The sequence below is a fragment of the Ahaetulla prasina genome, chromosome 6 (genome assembly GCF_028640845.1).
Source record: "Ahaetulla prasina isolate Xishuangbanna chromosome 6, ASM2864084v1, whole genome shotgun sequence".
NCBI classification, from domain to species: Eukaryota; Metazoa; Chordata; class Lepidosauria; order Squamata; family Colubridae; genus Ahaetulla; species Ahaetulla prasina.
The window spans coordinates 58,704,698-58,721,625 of NC_080544.1; the positions used below are offsets into that span (position 1 = coordinate 58,704,698).

The 16,928-nt window shown below is 36.8% G+C and overlaps 1 protein-coding gene across 7 annotated transcripts in view; it reads left to right on the forward strand.

Annotated features, from left to right (window-relative positions):
- The window catches only part of NT5C2 (5'-nucleotidase, cytosolic II), a 68,082-nt gene that overhangs the window by 5,533 nt on the left and 45,621 nt on the right, over positions 1–16,928 (forward strand). For 2 of the 7 annotated variants that reach the window (XM_058188697.1, XM_058188695.1), the window contains exon 2: positions 1,895–2,029. In XM_058188697.1, coding sequence (XP_058044680.1) covers positions 1,895–2,029 — 135 coding nt within the window. Of the gene's footprint in view, positions 1–1,892; positions 2,030–8,973; positions 9,539–12,211; positions 12,407–16,928 lie in introns of those variants that run through there. The other 5 variants (XM_058188705.1, XM_058188703.1, XM_058188702.1 and 2 more) reach the window with 4 other exon arrangements.

Here is a 16,928-nt window from a genome sequence, read left to right on the forward strand (position 1 = left end):
TTTACATTGTCCATTATAAAGAACTGAAAATAGTCCATTGCTCTGAAGATTGTTTCTGTGTAGCTTTTTGTGATCACTGTAGCTTTCCATGGAAACTAATTGGGTAGTATGGGAATTTCAGTATTGGACATATGCAGATAGAATAGAAGGCGAGAGGCCTCTGTTAAGTTCCTGCTTTTGGAACTTTGCTGAGATTTTAGACAAATGCGGAAAGCCATATATATGACTACATAGATAATTACTAAAAGAATAATAACTATTTGTAAAATACTTGTTTTTCTGGATCTTGTCCCTTATGGTAAAATAACCCCGAGTATCTTTCCCCCTTTTTTATTTTTTGTTGCTAAAAAACAAATATAGCATGCCCTGTTAATCTGAAAGTTGAGCTTGGTTACAGTACTTTGTTACTTAGTTTTTAACAGCAGCTCTAAAATATTTTAGAATCTATGAAAGAAGTGTTCCATATGGAAGAACTTGGTAGTTTTTATAATAGTATCTTAGATGAGTATTGTCTCCATCTGGTTAACGTCTTTTAATATATGTTAAATCATATGTATATATTTGTATGTGTACATATATGGAAAAGATCCCAATGTGTTAAAATCTGCACCTAGCAATTTTTTATTAGAACATAGCACATTTTCTACCTAAGATTTTATTCAAAACAATTTTGTTCAAAATTGTTGTATAGTGTATTCATCTAAAGCTCTTTTGTTTTTTTCATGATTCCCTATAGTTTACTGCCCTTTAACCAAGTTAGGAGGCTTTCCTGATATTGCATCTGTTATGTGAGCTACAGTATTATTGTTTCTGGAATTGGAATTTAAATTCAACAATTGGCAAATAACACTCCTAGACTCAGGCGAATTTCCAAATGTGGTTAAAAATCATTCTCTTCCCCTTACAACAGCTAGTGGTGCATCTAACCCCATTTAACCTTTCATAGGGGAGTAGCATGTCATGAGAACCAATCAGCTAATGTGGTTGATGCATAGCTTTGTTCTTTTTCTTTAACTAGTTTCTATTATTGTATCTGTTTAATATGGGACACAGGGAATATATTTGTGATCTGGCCAGTAAAGTTATGAGTGTTTGTCATATTATTCCTAAATGATAGGGTAAAGGTTACAAAACTTTATAAACTGAATAAGAATCCAGTGCCATAATATAAGATAATGATAGAAGATCTCTGAAAATGTTTTACAAAAGGAATAATCAGTTATTTAATAGTGATAATGGCAGGAGCAATGTAATAAAAATAAATTCCCAAGTTATTTAGCATGTTTACACATTTCTGTATTTATCTGAAGCTATTTAGAGATGCATAAACTTTAAAATAGATTTTTGTAATTTAAGAAAGGTGCCATGGATTTCAGTAGCTTATAATTAAGAATTTTAGCTGGCTGCCCGCCTGTACTGTCATGTACTTATCCCACTAACTTACAAAAGTATGCCAGAGTTCAGACAACTTTATTTTTAGGTTGTGTTTCTGACATCATTTAAAAAGAAGCAATCATATTTAAAGTAAATAAAGTAAATAAAATTATAGAAGAAATGAGTTGATGATTGGTTTATGATTCAACATGAAATTAAAAAATAAGAGGATAAGTGGGAACAATATAAATAATTTTTATATATAGGTTTCCAACCAAATATAATTTTCAGATACAATGATTAGTTTAAAATCAAAGCTTACACATTGAAGTATGAATTCCAAATTTTTCTGACATTTCTGGGTTTTCTTGTTTTTTAGTCAACTAGCTAATTTAAATTGTTTTTATTAGGTATTTGTGGACATTCCCAAATATTCTTATCTTTAAAAAGAAAGCATTAGACAACACTTTGGAAATGTGTATTTATGTTAAATAGATCTTTATATTTGTTTTTTCCATAGCTTATTAACTTTTAAAGAAAATCAATCCGCAAAAATGACAACTTCATGGAGTGATCGGCTACAAAATGCAGCAGATCTTCCTGCAAACATGGATGGCCATGCTCTGAAAAAGTACCGTCGGGAAGCATATCACCGGTAAGCTATTTCTACAGTTAGAAGCATTTCCTTAATATACTGAAAGAAAAGCTGAAATCCTAAGTACACATACATACAGCTCTATTCGTTCACACAGCCTAATTTCAAGAAAGCAATTAGCATCCTTGAATGTTGCTAAAACTTGATTATGGGATGAAGGAGAGAAAACCAGTGAAATTGCATTCTGACAAGATGGAGATGCTAATAGTCAAGAAGAAGCTGGATTCAGGACTGAGATGAAGCTTTGTTTTTTATATGGTTACATTTCTCCAGAAAGAGCAGATTTAAAGTTTGTGAATACTTGGACTTGGTGATAGTTATCCACAATCCTGGTTAATTCTCATCTTGACTAGTGCAACACTCTTTATATAAGACTGTCTCTGAAAGTTGCAGTAACTAGGCTGCTGACAGGTGCAAGGTACAGAGATATGATGCCTGTACTAAAATATCTCACTGATTGCCAGTTGTCTACTGTCAGAGTTTAAGGCGATGATGTTAACACTTAAAGTCTTAAGCATCCTAGGGCCTATCTGGGGGAACACAGTCCTATTACAAATCTCTTGATTACTTGGATGAGCAGGATCTCCTATACTCAGGTTCTGATTTTTTTCTGGATTGCTTCCCATTTCCTTCTGCTTCCTTCTGTTTCTCCTAGGTGCCCTAGTGATGTTATTTGTGCTCTTGTGCAAATTCACCGTGCAGGAGTTTTGATTAAGCAAGCCTTTATTAAAGCAACTACTGTTGTGACTTTTGCAGATTGAAGTTCGAAGAAACGTAGCTAGAATCTTAGGTGACAGTTTGCATAACTTTCCCTTTAGTTTTTTTTAACAAGGGAGGATAGATGCCATTGGTTTATTCTCTCCCCAAATGACAGATAACTGAAGTATGAAAAGCTTAAGATGAATTGAGACTATAATGTATGGTTCTGAAACATTATTAACAAACAGGGAGAAGATATAAGAAGACAGTTATGGTATATCATAAATATACTTTGTTAGAATAGAAGGAAAAAAACCAGATTGAAACTACAACAGGTGATAATGAAGAAACAGTTCAATTTGTTTGTCATTCTTACACTATTTTGGCCTGTTCTGAATTTCAAAAATAGTGTAACCATCCTTGGATGAAGGAAAAATTAATTGGACTTAGTGGAGGCAATGGAAACTATTTTTTCAAGCTGTGCTTAGTCAATGCCACTAATGTCAAGGCAACCCTCATTGCTGTAGCACATTGCTAAACATTCCATAGATGTTTTACAAATATAGATAACAGGCAGCTTATACAAGGAAAAAAAACAGTTATCCAAAACCAGTAATTTCTTGTGCTGCATAAAATATTGAATAAGTACTAAATGAATGAGAAAAGCCTTAAGACAACATGCAATGTTTAATTTTACAACTTAATTATAGTAACAATTGTAAACTGTCCAGAATTGTTGGGAGTTGGACAGCATGTACAGAAAGTCCTCACCTACAACAGTTCATTTAGTGATCGTTCAAAGTTACAATGGCAGCACTGAAAAAAGTGACTGATGACTGTTTTTCACAGTTACAATCTTTGCATGGTCATGTGATCAAAATATAGATGTTTGGGCACTGGCTCATATTTATGATAGTTGTAGTTCCCGGGCCCTTTTGTGACTTTCTGACAAGCAAAGTCAATGGGGAACCAGTTTCACTTCATAGTTGGGTTATTAACTTAACAACTGTAGTGATTCACTTAGCAACTGTGACAAGATAGGTCGTAAAATGGGGCAAACCACACTTAACAAATATTACAACAGAAATTCTGGGCTCAATTGTGGTCATAAGTCAAGGACTACCTGTGTACAGTATATTAAATAACATTAATTTTTCTTTTTATTCAAATAATTTTATTAGCAATTACAAATTGAAAAGGAACTAATTAGATTACACAAATGTAAAAACAAAAAAGTGTGAAAAAGTAAATGGAATTCACCTTTCATCACAACATATATTAAACAATTTTGATAACTTATTCTGAAAATATTAGAATGCTGATGCTAAGAGCCTTTAGTAGTTTGACCCCTGGAATCCACCTCTTTTCCTAGTGTCTTTTTCCTGTCTGGAGGAGAAAGACACTAGTGAAGCCAGCATTCTGAAAGGTTCTATTTGGATTTCTAATGGCGATCACATGATTGCAGGGCACGTGACAACCAATCGTAAATGTGAACAGGCCCAAAATGTGATCATGTGTCTGGAGAGAAGGTGATACGATGTTTTACCATAGCCATCAGGACTATGAATGCTTGTTAAACAACTGGTAATAAGTCAAGGACTACCTGTATAAAGTATAACATGTTGTCTAATGCAAACATTATGCAAGTATATATATTTAGATATTTTTCTAATACACTTACATAATTATACCTCCTTTTTAATTTACTATATTTTATATAAATGAGTCTCATATTTCATTATACTTGTCCTTAAAAAAATCTATGTCTTCAGGCAAGTGTAAGCACATCTTTAATCCATTGAGTAAGTGGGGCCATATATTTATCTTTACAAAGTTGCAATATCAATCTTTTAGCCATAACATAAAACATATTTATGTTTTATATATAGACATACATATACACATACCTACACACATTTCAAGCCAGCCAGAGTTACCCTGTGGTAAGATGGGGACCAATAAGTTTTATAAATAAATAAAATAAAAAATCATGGAGAATCCATTTACCATATTTTTTAGAGTATAAGATGCACCTTTCCCCCCCCTAAAATAGGGTGAAAATTTGGGTGCATCTAATACACTGAATGTAGCCCCGCCCAGCCTCTGAAACGGAGTTTTCAGAAGCTGAAAAAAACCTCTTACAGGGAGGTTTCAGAGGCTGAAAAAAAAAAAAAGGCATAGAGCTCACAACCAATGAACTTGTTGCTAAAGTTCATCTCTGGGAACAGTTGATTGGGGGTATTCCGGGAGGCTGATCCACCCCCAATCAGCTTTTTTCTTATTTTCCTCCCCAAAAACTAAGATGCATCTTATACTCTGGTGCGTCTTATAGTCCAAAAAATATGGTATGTTCTCCAGTTATCAAATTCCATGTACTAGATATATAATTCAAATGAATATTATCCTTGGAAAATTTTAGCCTTTATTGCAGTCATATTTTTATAGTCCACTACTTCTCCCAAAACTTTCTCCCCAAATATAGAACATTGCAATTTACATAGACTTCTGTAAAGCTTTTGACTCAGTGGTACATGACAAACTTCTTCTAAAACTAAAATCCTATGGCATCTCCGGACCCCTTCATAATTGGATAACTGCGTTCCTGTCAAACAGGCAACAAGTGGTCAAAATAGGCAGTGCCCTATCAAATCCTGCTCCTGTTAATAGCGGTGTTCCCAAGGCAGCGTTCTAGGACCAACACTCTTCATATTATACATTAACGACCTCTGTGACCATATTATAAGTAATTGTGTTTTCTTCGCCGATGATGTTAAACTATTTAACACTACCAACAATGCGGCTACCCTTCAAAAAGACATTGATTTTGTGTCGGAATGGTCAAAAATTTGGCAACTCCAAATCTCAACCAACAAACCAACCTTACACATTGGAAAAAAGAATCAGAACACTAAATACAAGCTTGATGGACATGACCTTATAGATGACCCTCACTCCGTCAAAGACCTTGGAGTTTTCATATCAAATGATCTAAGTACCAAGGCCAACTGCAGCTACATTGCCAAAAAGGCTTTAAGAGTTGTAAATCTAATATTGCGTAGCTTCTTCTCCGGAAAGATTACACTACTAACAGAGCATACAAAACATTTGCTAGACCAATTCTCGATTACAGCTCGCCTGTCTGGAACCCACACTTCATTTCGGACATTAATACAATTGAGCGTGTCCAGAAATATTTTATAAGAAGAGTTCTCCACTCCTCTGATCACAATAAAATACCTTATGCCACCAGACTTGAAATCCTGGGTTTAGAAAATTTAGAACTACGCCACCTTCAGCATGACCTGAGTATAACTCATAAAATCATCAGTGAACCACTCCAATCTTGACTGTAGAAAATATGACTTCAGTAACAGAGTTGTTAAAGCCTGGAATGCACTACCTGACTCCATGGTCTCATCCCAAAATCCCCAAAACTTTAACCAAAGACTGTCTACTGTTGACCTCCCCCCATTCCTAAGAGGTCTGTAAGGGGCGTGCATAAGAGCACCAGTGTGCCTACCGCTGTCCTAATGTTCCCTTTGGTTGTATTCAATTTGTATGGTTATTTCATGCTTATATATATTGTTGTGTTTGACAAAATAAATAAATAAAATAAAAAATAAATTGTAAAAATTAGTGCTTTATTGTTCTTATTACATCTACAACAAAATGCTGTTGTTTTGACATGCTTTTTCTGTATAAAGGTAATGAAGTCCAATGAAGTCTAAATATTTTTTGTTGTATAAGTTGTAGTTTAAGGTCCATTGACATTCTTGCCATAGAAGTTAAAATACTTTCCCATTGTCTAGACATTATAGGAATCTGCTATCTGATCAGGTTAAAATAGATAATTATTTCTGGTAACCCTTATAGGAATCTTCAGTAAGGATTATCAGAAATAACTAATTATCTATTTTAATCTTGATCAAATAAGCGGGGGCAGAACAAAGCAGAAGCCATGATAGAGAAAACCCATTTTGATGATCCTACCCAATGGGATTATTTAATTGAGGGGACCTGGAGACAGTGTCTCTTGTCTATGTGAAATGAGAATAGTCCAATCTTGAAGTGACCAAAGAATGAGTTATTGTCTTAAGGACATCCCAATGCAGATAATGGATGCAACTGCTGCCCTAGATTAATTTGTGCAAAGACCTTCTTGGACAGAGCTGCTGCCTGCTGCTCAAGTTGCACACCAGTGCTGAAAAAAAGGGCAATCCCACTCAGGACTAAAGATGGAACCACTCCAGACTTTGGGATCCGAACACTCCAAGCCACTCAGTCATGTCAGGATTGAACATAAATCTGTTTTCCTAAATCTAGACTGATGCAGCTTCCAAGCATTAGGACATCACTTGGCCAGCTTGAAGTTAAGATGGATAGCTGGGTATCATCAGCATATTGCTGTTATTGGACTCCAAACCAACAAATATCTCAACCGCTGATCTTATATGGAATTTAAACAGGAGGAGTGAGTCAAGCTCTGAGGCATCCCATTTAACAAGAATCTTTCAAACTCAATTTCTCTCCCCCTGCCCCTGCCTGAACTGATTCAGAAATAAATTAGAACCACCAGGCCATTGTGTTCTCCATTCTCAATTCTTGAAGATGGTTCAATAGGATAGCATGTTTGCTGGTATCAAAAACCTGCTGTGAAATCAAGTACAGTCAGGACAGTTGTGCTACTCCATCCCAGCTGCACAAGGGATCAAGAAAAAGTATGACCATTGGAGTCTTGGTATTGTCTGAAACTGGACTCAAACAAAATCCATATCCTCCAGAGCCCTTTAATGTCTTCTTAGCAATTAATCCAAAAAGTAAAAGTAGTCATATTGGATTAAAATTATCCAGAACAATTGGGTCCAACAAAGCTTATTGAGGAAGAGGCATACCACCACTCTCTTTCTTAAAGCACAGATCCAGCTACGTATCACCTCCTGGGTGACATTCATTAGCTAGGAGGGATATAGATGTAATATAGGGTGGCTGGTACATTGGCCCAAGGTCATCAGAAGACTAGACCATGCTTCAGTCAACTCTATATTAGATTGTCCACTATATGTTCAAAATACTCTATAGCAATGAGCAAAAATCTTGTGACTGATCTCTCATAGACAAGTGGGCTGCTGAACAACCATCTCCAGATACAGTAAGAATGGAGAAATAATTGAACTTTCCCATTCTTTTTACCATGATGTAATCCAACGGACTCTTACTCATGGCCATTTGCTCTTTGCTATCCCTTAGAGGTTCTATAAAAGAGGACAATATGATTAGCTACACATTCTCACAATTGTGTAAACACTAGAGTGGGTGTTAAAAAAAAAGAAGAAAATTAGCCCAAACAGACTTGGTATTTTGCTTTGTTGAAAGTTGCTGGGAATAGAAAATAGGTTAGCTTCTTATATGATAGTGTTCACAGAAGAAGAAGGAGTAGATACTGAGTCTGCATAAATTGGGAAGTGTTAAAAACTTCCAAATTGACATCTGAAGATTATAGGGAAGAGAATCTGAGTAATGGGGTTTCTGCTGCAATAGCTAAAATGGATTAGGCAATTCTAGTGGCTGTTGAAGATGGACTATTGTCTTACTGATTCTTATCCAGAGTAAGTTGGACTGGCAAATCTCAAATTAAGCAATTTATATTAATTAAGATTTATGGGATGCTGGGTGTGAGAGAGAAAAGAGTCAGTGAAACATTTGAACACATAAATGGAGCAAAATGTTTCCCCCCTTGGAAAATGAAGTGGGAGACTAAGATCAAGGCAACTTGGAAATAAGTTAGTCAGCTGATGGAATTACAGAAGGATGTGAAAATTAAGGGATAAGACTTGGCTACTGAAAAAATACAAGGTCTTGACAAGAAACCATCCAAGGTATACTCCCAACTGCAGTGCAACAACATAGTAACAGCAGAGCAATCAACAGCCGAAACTGACCAGAAAGAACATATGGATGAAAGAGAAGACAAAGTCGGTGCAATACCCAAGAGAAAACCACAACAGTTTCCAAGAAAAGGAACCATCATGGTAACTGGCCTAGACCATCACATGGCCTAGACATGATCCACACATATTGCCTAAAGAAACTACAAGCAGTACATGGAATACCTAGCAGCACAGATGACTCATCTGGTGGCAGCAGGTTCCCACCCAAACTGGTTAACACAAGTAAGGACAGTGCTGATCATGAAAGCTGAAGTGGCTGATGTTGGGAAATCGTACCACTGGCTGGAAAGGGCTTCACTACAAAAACAGCACTGAGGCTTTGAACATAGTAGCAATGATAAGGCACTAAGCATCAGATCCATAGAAGTGGGAATCTACTAATTTAAGGTGCAGACTGTGCAGAGAGGCCTGAGAGACAGTCCAATGTATAATGCTGATGCAGGAAGGAACCAAGTGAAAGCACCATCAGGAAGAAGGAGTATGAGAAGCTGGTGAAGTACCAGGGACTGAAAGATCAACAAAGATGATATAGCCAAAGTGAAATAAACAGCACTGGAAGAATGTATAGGAGAAAAAGAACACCAGTATAAAGGAGCTATAAGATCTGAAAGCAAGCCGCAGCAATCTCCCAGAACAGGGGAAGTAAAATAAAAGCCAAAGTAGTTCCAGTGGTGGTAGGAGTACTTGGAGCTGAATTTCCATAGTTGGGAGAGAGGCTTCAACAGATCCCAGGAACAAAATCAGAGTTCTCTGTCCAGAAGAATGCAATGCTAGGAACAGCTAATATATTGCACAGAACCCTCAAACTCCCAGATCTCTGGTAGAGGACCCTGATTGAGGAAGACACATACCACCCATAGAGGTAAGCAGGGATTTTGGTGTTTTTTTTTTAGAACTTTGCATGAATAAAATACCTGAAAGTGAGTTTTAGTTTAATCAAAAATTACATAGAATCCAAAGGACCCACTTGCTTTTACAAGTTAATTTATTTCATCTCTCCAAAGATAGTGTGATTTTTCTAAATGCCTAGAATTGGGATGATACCTGCTAATCAAGCCATCAAGCATAGAGGGCAATTATGGATCAGTGGGTCAGTAGAATAAAGCCACTGACTCAGACAGGAAGCAAGGAAATAAAAGTAGACCTTGAACTTAGAAAGATTCTTATTTCAGGATCTCTGGAAGCCTGTTCCTGTAACAGGTTCTTTAAAAAGACGTGCTATTTAAAATAGGTTTTTAAATAAAATCAGGTTTTCTTTCATTTTCCTGCTTATAGAACAGCAGCTGTTTATATACACAGATCTACAGCTACTGGGCTGTGTCTGATGCTACTACAGTGGTGCTTAAAAGTTTGTGAATCCTATTGAATTTTCAATATATTTCAGCATAAAAATGACCTTAAACTATATAAATAAAACCCAATTAAACAGAAGAATCCAAAACATTATACCTGTTTATTTATTTATTGAGGAAAATGATCTAAAACTACATTTTTGTGTATGGCTAAAATATGTGAACCTTTGCTTTCAACAAATGATGTGCTCCTTTTGGTCAGCAATATACCAAGTCATTATAAGGTGGTACTAACACTTCATGTGATCTTGATTCTACCCTTCTGTTAAAGCACCCTAGGATCGAATTGGCTTTTTTGACAGCTGCAGCACACTGATGGCTCATATAGGTAGTCCTCGGCTTACAACCACAATTGAGCCCAAAGATTATGTTGCTAAGTGAAACATTTGTTAAGTGAGTTTGTCCTATTTTATGACTGTTCTTGCCACAATTGTTATAGGAATTGCTGCCGTTGTTAAGGTACTAACACTGTTGTTAAGTGAATCTGGCTTCCCCATTGACTTTGCTTGTCAGAAGTTCACAAAAGGCGATCACATGAACCACTTGCCAAGCATCCGAATTTTGATCATACAGCTATGGGGATGCTACAACAGTCGTAAATGTGAAAAACTGTCATAAGTCACTTTTTTCAGTTCCATTGTAACTTTGAATAGTCACTAAACAAATGTCTGTAAGTTGAGGGCTACCTGTATTTAAGTGATTGTCCGCTAGTACTCACGTAGCTTTCCAAATATATAGTTTTGTATAATGTTTTTGACGCATTTGTTTAACTGGGTTCTCTCTGTCTAGTTTTAGGATCTATGTGGAACAGATTACATTTTAGGTCATATTTATGCAGAGTTACTGTAAAATTCAACATGATTTGTGAACTGTTAAGCACACTGTGCCCCTTTTACTTTAGTGATGCAGATTTTGTAATCCTTTTTGAAACCCACAGATTCCTTTCCTCCATCCTTCAAAAGAGCAGGAAATTGCCAAAAGTGGCAGAGCAATTTGTCAATAGATCTGAGAAAGAAAGAAAAATTGACATTGACATTATTTAGACTGATTGAAATTAAAAAATAAATCCTTTAGAAATTTCAGTTCTGTCTGTTTAAATAATATTATTCTATCGCTACATTTATCCTCTGTATTGCGGGACTATTAACACCTTTAGATATAATCCATAGGACACAAAATTGCCCTCTCCTCTACATCTAATGGCTGAGAAGAAGCTAAAGGGTGGAATGGTTGTCAGAAGTGTTGTGAGTGATTTTTGAGGATTGTGTTGTTTAAATTTGCTGCAGTTACAATAAATTCCGATGGTTGTTTTAAAAATAATGTATATTTTTGCCAGAATATATTTTGGAATAATCTATATAGAATTTAGAGAATTGCATGTTTATGCCTTTAGTTATTTCGCCAGGATAACTAAAAGTTGGACTAAATCTGTTGACAGATCTGTTGTGTTACATCACCCTGGGTGGGTGTTGCACATAGCTTTTTTACAACTGTCATCTTTAAGACTGGCTTAACCTGTATAGTGATTAAGTACCTGATAGATTATCATAGATATTAAATTGTACAAAATGTTTTTATTTTGCTTTATGTTTTGTTGTAAATACAATTCAGTAAGACTTAAAAAAAACCTGGTTTGCTTATTGAATCTTAGGTATATTAATTAGGAAAATCTGATTTATAAAGCATACATTAGAATAGATAGTACTGGCTGTAAATTCGAAAAAGATAAAGTATGGGGACCCATAGAAAATGGGTTACAACTTCTATTCTTATTTTATGTGTAATATTTATGCAATACAAATGCCTCCTTTCTCCCTCCCTTCTACTTCATCCCAAATAATAGCTAGCTTTAGATTCATAGCTGGTGTCAACTGTAATTCTTATTATATCTTATAGCCTATTTGTGGAAATGCTTGTTGTGTAAACAAAAATAGAAATTGACTATACAGCCACTGACTTACTGAAATATTTGGAAATAAGATGCTACTCTTTTATAAACCGTTACTGATAGAATGAATTTGGATAGAAATGAAACTCTCATTTCAGTAGAAGGAAGTTCTTCGTTACACAGAAGAATAATGCTATCTCCTTTGCTCATTGTTGATGTATCTGGGTTGGGAGTAACTGAGGCTGGTCCCTCCGTAGGAGTACAATCACGCAGTATGATTGTAGTTAGACAGGAAGGAGGTTCAGTATGAGACACCAAATTGTTGTGATGTCTATTTTTTAACTCTGAGGGAATACTTCTCGTCATCCTTTGGATTATTGCATACAGTTCTTTGGCGTCTAACAGCTGTTACAAGTAAAGGTTAAACAATGGAAAAAGTTGGGTTTCCATTCTCTCTTGTTACTGGCAATTGCCAAGAAGCAGAATCCAGGTATTTGTATTATCTTATTTTATGTGTGTATAATGAATTGGGGTTGTAATATTCCAAGATAATAAGATAAAATAAGTTATTTTGGTGCACATATTTTTACAAATGACTCCTTTTAAATATATTTGATGTGAGAAAGGATTCAGTGCTTTACTTTCTCTTCTTTCAAAGACAGCTTTGTGTAAGGTTGGCATAAAAATATGGAAGTTAGGCCTCTATTTCTGTATTCTGATATGCCAACTGGTCTTACTTTGGCTTCACTTTAGGCATCTTTCTATTTTTATATCACAGACTTCACTGAACTAGCGTGAGAGTAGAAAGTTCTCTGTCCCGGGGTAAAAAAATAGACACAAAATATGTATTGTGGCTTCACCAGAGATTTGCTTTGCACTCAAAATGTGGAAACATAGATGAAACTAATGTTTAAACAGAATAGTTTAAGGATGAGGCCATTTAGAATTGGCTTCCTATTATCAGATATCATCTCTACTTAAAAAGAATAATTTTTCTGAATTTTACAAATGAAAGATACTATCATCTTTTTAAAAATTAATATAGTCTAATTAGCCTAAAAATTTCAATTATTTTGCAAGAATAGTTTGTGTATGTTCAGTACTATTGTATACATGTCCCATACATTAAAAACTGACCACTTAATTTTTATGACTGTTTACCAAAGAGTAAATGAAGTACATAAAAAGTAGTTTTTTAAAAAAGTAGGAATTGATGCCGTTAGCTCAGTTACTTCTGATTTTGGTAAGCAATTTATTTATACCTTTTCATTCCCCTGATGAAGTGTCCAACAGAAAAAATTTAACTATTGCTTCTTTATTACTTGATAAATGATATTAAACATATAAAATAAAGAATGTAAGGCTAAGAATAAGTCATACTTGAATTTTAGATCAGTTTGCTTTATTTAATTTCTTAGGCTGAATACAAAAATACCAGTTTTTTTTTATAGTAATAGAATACAATATTTGTCTCCATATGTAACCATGGTAATATACAATTGTGTGATCATTAATTTCTCTGCATAATCATACATATGACAGTAATGATCATGCATCTGTATATATTGAGGGGTTATTTTTCAGATATTCCAGTTCTTTTGATAATCCCTAAACCTTTAAGATTTCAAATTCTTTCAACGCAACTTGAAAATGAAAAGGTTACCATTTCAAAATTTTGCTGCTACAGTTAATAAAATACAGAGTCCCAGATTTATATGAACATAATTGAGACCAAAAATTATGTTGCATAGTGAGACAATTGTTAGGTGACTTTTCTTGCCACAGTTGTTAAGTGAATTGTTTCAATTGTTAAGAATACAGTTGTTAAGTCAATCAGTCTTCCCCATTGACTTCGCTTGTCAGAAAGTTGCCAAAGGTGTTCACATGATCAGGGGAGACTGAAACCGTCATAAATATGAACCAGTTGCTAAGCATCAGAATTTTGGTCACATGACCATGGGGATGTTGGAATGGTCGTAAGCTTGAAAAACGGTCATGTCACTTTTTTCAATGATGTTATCTTTGAATGGTCACTAAATGAACTGTTGTAACTCAAGAACCACCTGTAATTATATGCAGAGAGCACGGTTATGATGTGATTCTGGAAAGGAAATTATATCATTGAAGTTTTTTATTTTGCTTAAGTTGTTTATATCCATAATTTTTATAAGGTTAGCAATACTTCTAATGACGATTTCCAAATAAATAAACAAGTTTTTATTTCATTTTAATTACTAGTATTAAGTGGCTGCCCATCTCAGTTACACAATTCTGGGGTGCTAACAATATTAAAAATGATAAAAACATATACACTTAGCAGCCACAAAAGAATTATAAAAGCAAAGATCCACATCTTTCAGCATCACCAACTTCTGAGATTGCCTAGGGCCGTGATGGCGAACCTATGGCACGTGTGCCCAAAGTGGCACATGGAGCCATGTTGCCTGGCACACGCGGCATCGGCTGTTCCTCTTCTGGGTTTCTGGCGCGCATGCGCACGCAATGATCAGCTGGCTTTTTTGCATGCGGGAATGCCGGAAACTAGAAGAGCTGGTCTTCCATTTTCCTGCGTGAGCATGTGTGCTGGCTAGCTAATGCACATGCATGCCAGAAACCCAGAACAGTAGCTGGCTGAAACCAGAAGTTCAGTAGCTGAAACTGGAAGTTCATTTTCAGGCATGCACGCGTGTCCTGGGCAGCTCCTCTTCCCGGTTGCAGCCCAGACGTGTGTGTGCTCCCTTTTCGGCACTCGGTGCCAAAACGGTTCGCCATCACCAGCCTAGGAAATGGGTGGGATCAACCTATGAGCTGAATAAAGGTTCCAGGCAATTCGTTTATGACTTTGGCTCTCTTAAATGCTTTTTTGCAGAATTCAGACAGAAATGGGCTGCTATCATTAAAACACACACACACACACACCAGAATTTGTGTGTGTTTTAATGATAGTGGCCCAGACCATTATTGAGAATTTGCTGTTAAAACTTTCTTTTTGTTAATACTTTTGTCATTTCTCATTTTGATGACACCTGTACAGTGCAATCCTGGATGCTAAATTTTGATACAAAATGAACTGATATTACCAGAAAAACATTAGGAATATTTTTATATGGTCTTATAAGTGACCACATATGTATATTGTGGCATTGATTGTTTGATTCAATTTCTAGACTGCCCATCTCTTCACCAAGTGACTTTGAGCCATCGCTAGAATCCCCTTATAATATTTTTCATTATTTAGTAATCAATAGAAATAGCATAGAAAAGTAAGCATTTCCATCTTAGTACATCAGAATCAAATATTACTTTTATTATCCAATTCAGTTGGCATATGTGGGCTGGAGGATAAATAATTGGTAAATTGTATTGTTTCCATGAGACAATATATATGAATAGCCTTCCAGTCATCACCCTGAATTAAACACTATTGTAATCTAAGTGTCCTGGCTGCTAAGGATTAAAGCTATTTATCTAGGAAAATGTTTATCTAGACCTGAATCTTAGAGGATATAGTGCAGGTTGAGCAATGCCTTCAATCCATTTGTGGGAGAGATCTAAATAGGAACTGGTTTCAAGGAATATTTTATCTCTTGGCCTGTATCCCTAATATAACCTTCATTCACTCATTCTAAGAGACATTACCTCTAATCCTTACAAGCTAATACTCAACATTTTGTAGGACAAATCTGCTATAGAATCTTCTTGCATTAAAAAAGTACATATAAATATCTTTCTATATTCCAAATAGTCTCTTTTGTATATAAAAACCATCACAACTGTTCAGTAGTCCTTATTTGCTGCCATGCTGATCCCCACAAAATTGTTTAGTATTCAGAGAGAGACACCAACATTTCCATCTTTCATGGAGCACAGAGGTGGGATTCAGCCGGTTCAGACCGGTTCAAGTGAATCAGTTGTTAAGATTTTGCATACTTCGGAGAACCAGCTAATTGCACCACTGGCTGGCCCGGCCCACCACTCCTTATCTCACCTTGCCCGCCTAGGCTGCTCGCTTAGAGTCACACCCGTGCATGGCTGCTACTGCTCTCTGGTTCCCTCGCTTGCCTTGATCACGCTGCCCAGCTGATCTCTCCCTGGTGAGTCTTCCTTTGCTTCTTGCCCAGCTACCTCCCATGCGGCCCAGCCTGCTTGGCTGCCTTCCCTGGTGCCGTACCCATGTCCCAGCCCACTTGCCTGCTTTCCCCCAGGTCTCCCATGTGGGCCCCATAGCCCAGCTGATCTCTGCATGGGTGACTGGGTGTGTGGCTGACACTTGGCTTCCAGCACTGGAGAGGGCAGGGAAGGGAAGTGGCCAGCTGCTGTTGCCTTTCATTGGGGCATGTGGAATTAGATGGAGCTCCTCTTGCCGCCTCTTCTTCCCCCCTTGCTCGGGGGGGGGGGGGAAGGCTTCCTACCCCTCACTTAGCCACCCGCCCCCTTTTCCAATGCATTTGGAATTGTGGCAGATGGGGAGGGGTGGAGCAGGGGAGGAAGGGTATTTCCGACTCCCGGCCCGACTGGCTTCTTCCAGGCAGCTCTTGCTCTGCCTTTCAGTGTCAGCCATCAAAGCTGAGGTTTTTGAGGGCAGAAGAGCTTGCCCCACCCACCACTGCCCAGGCCCTTGCTTTCCCAAAGCATTTCTTTGCCTACCTGATTTCCAGCTCCATCGCGTTTCTCTGTCACTTTTCTTGCTGTCGTGTGCAGAGAAAGAAAAATTTGTGAGACTAAAAAAAAGTTCAATCAATCCATTCCAACTTCTTGCTAAAGAAAAAGATCTTGCAAAGTTGGAATTGACTGAGTGATTTTTTTTTTAAGTCCCACAAACTTTTGTTTCCCTGCACACAATGGTGAGAAATGCGACGGAACTGGAAATCAGGTAGGCAGAGAAATGCTTGGGGACAGCGAGGGATCTGGGGGATGGTGGTAGGAGCGCGATGTAATGGCAATGGAGCGGCCTTGCCCTCTCTTCTCCCTGTCCTCCTACTTGGGAAAAGTGAGGGATTTGGGGGGGTGGG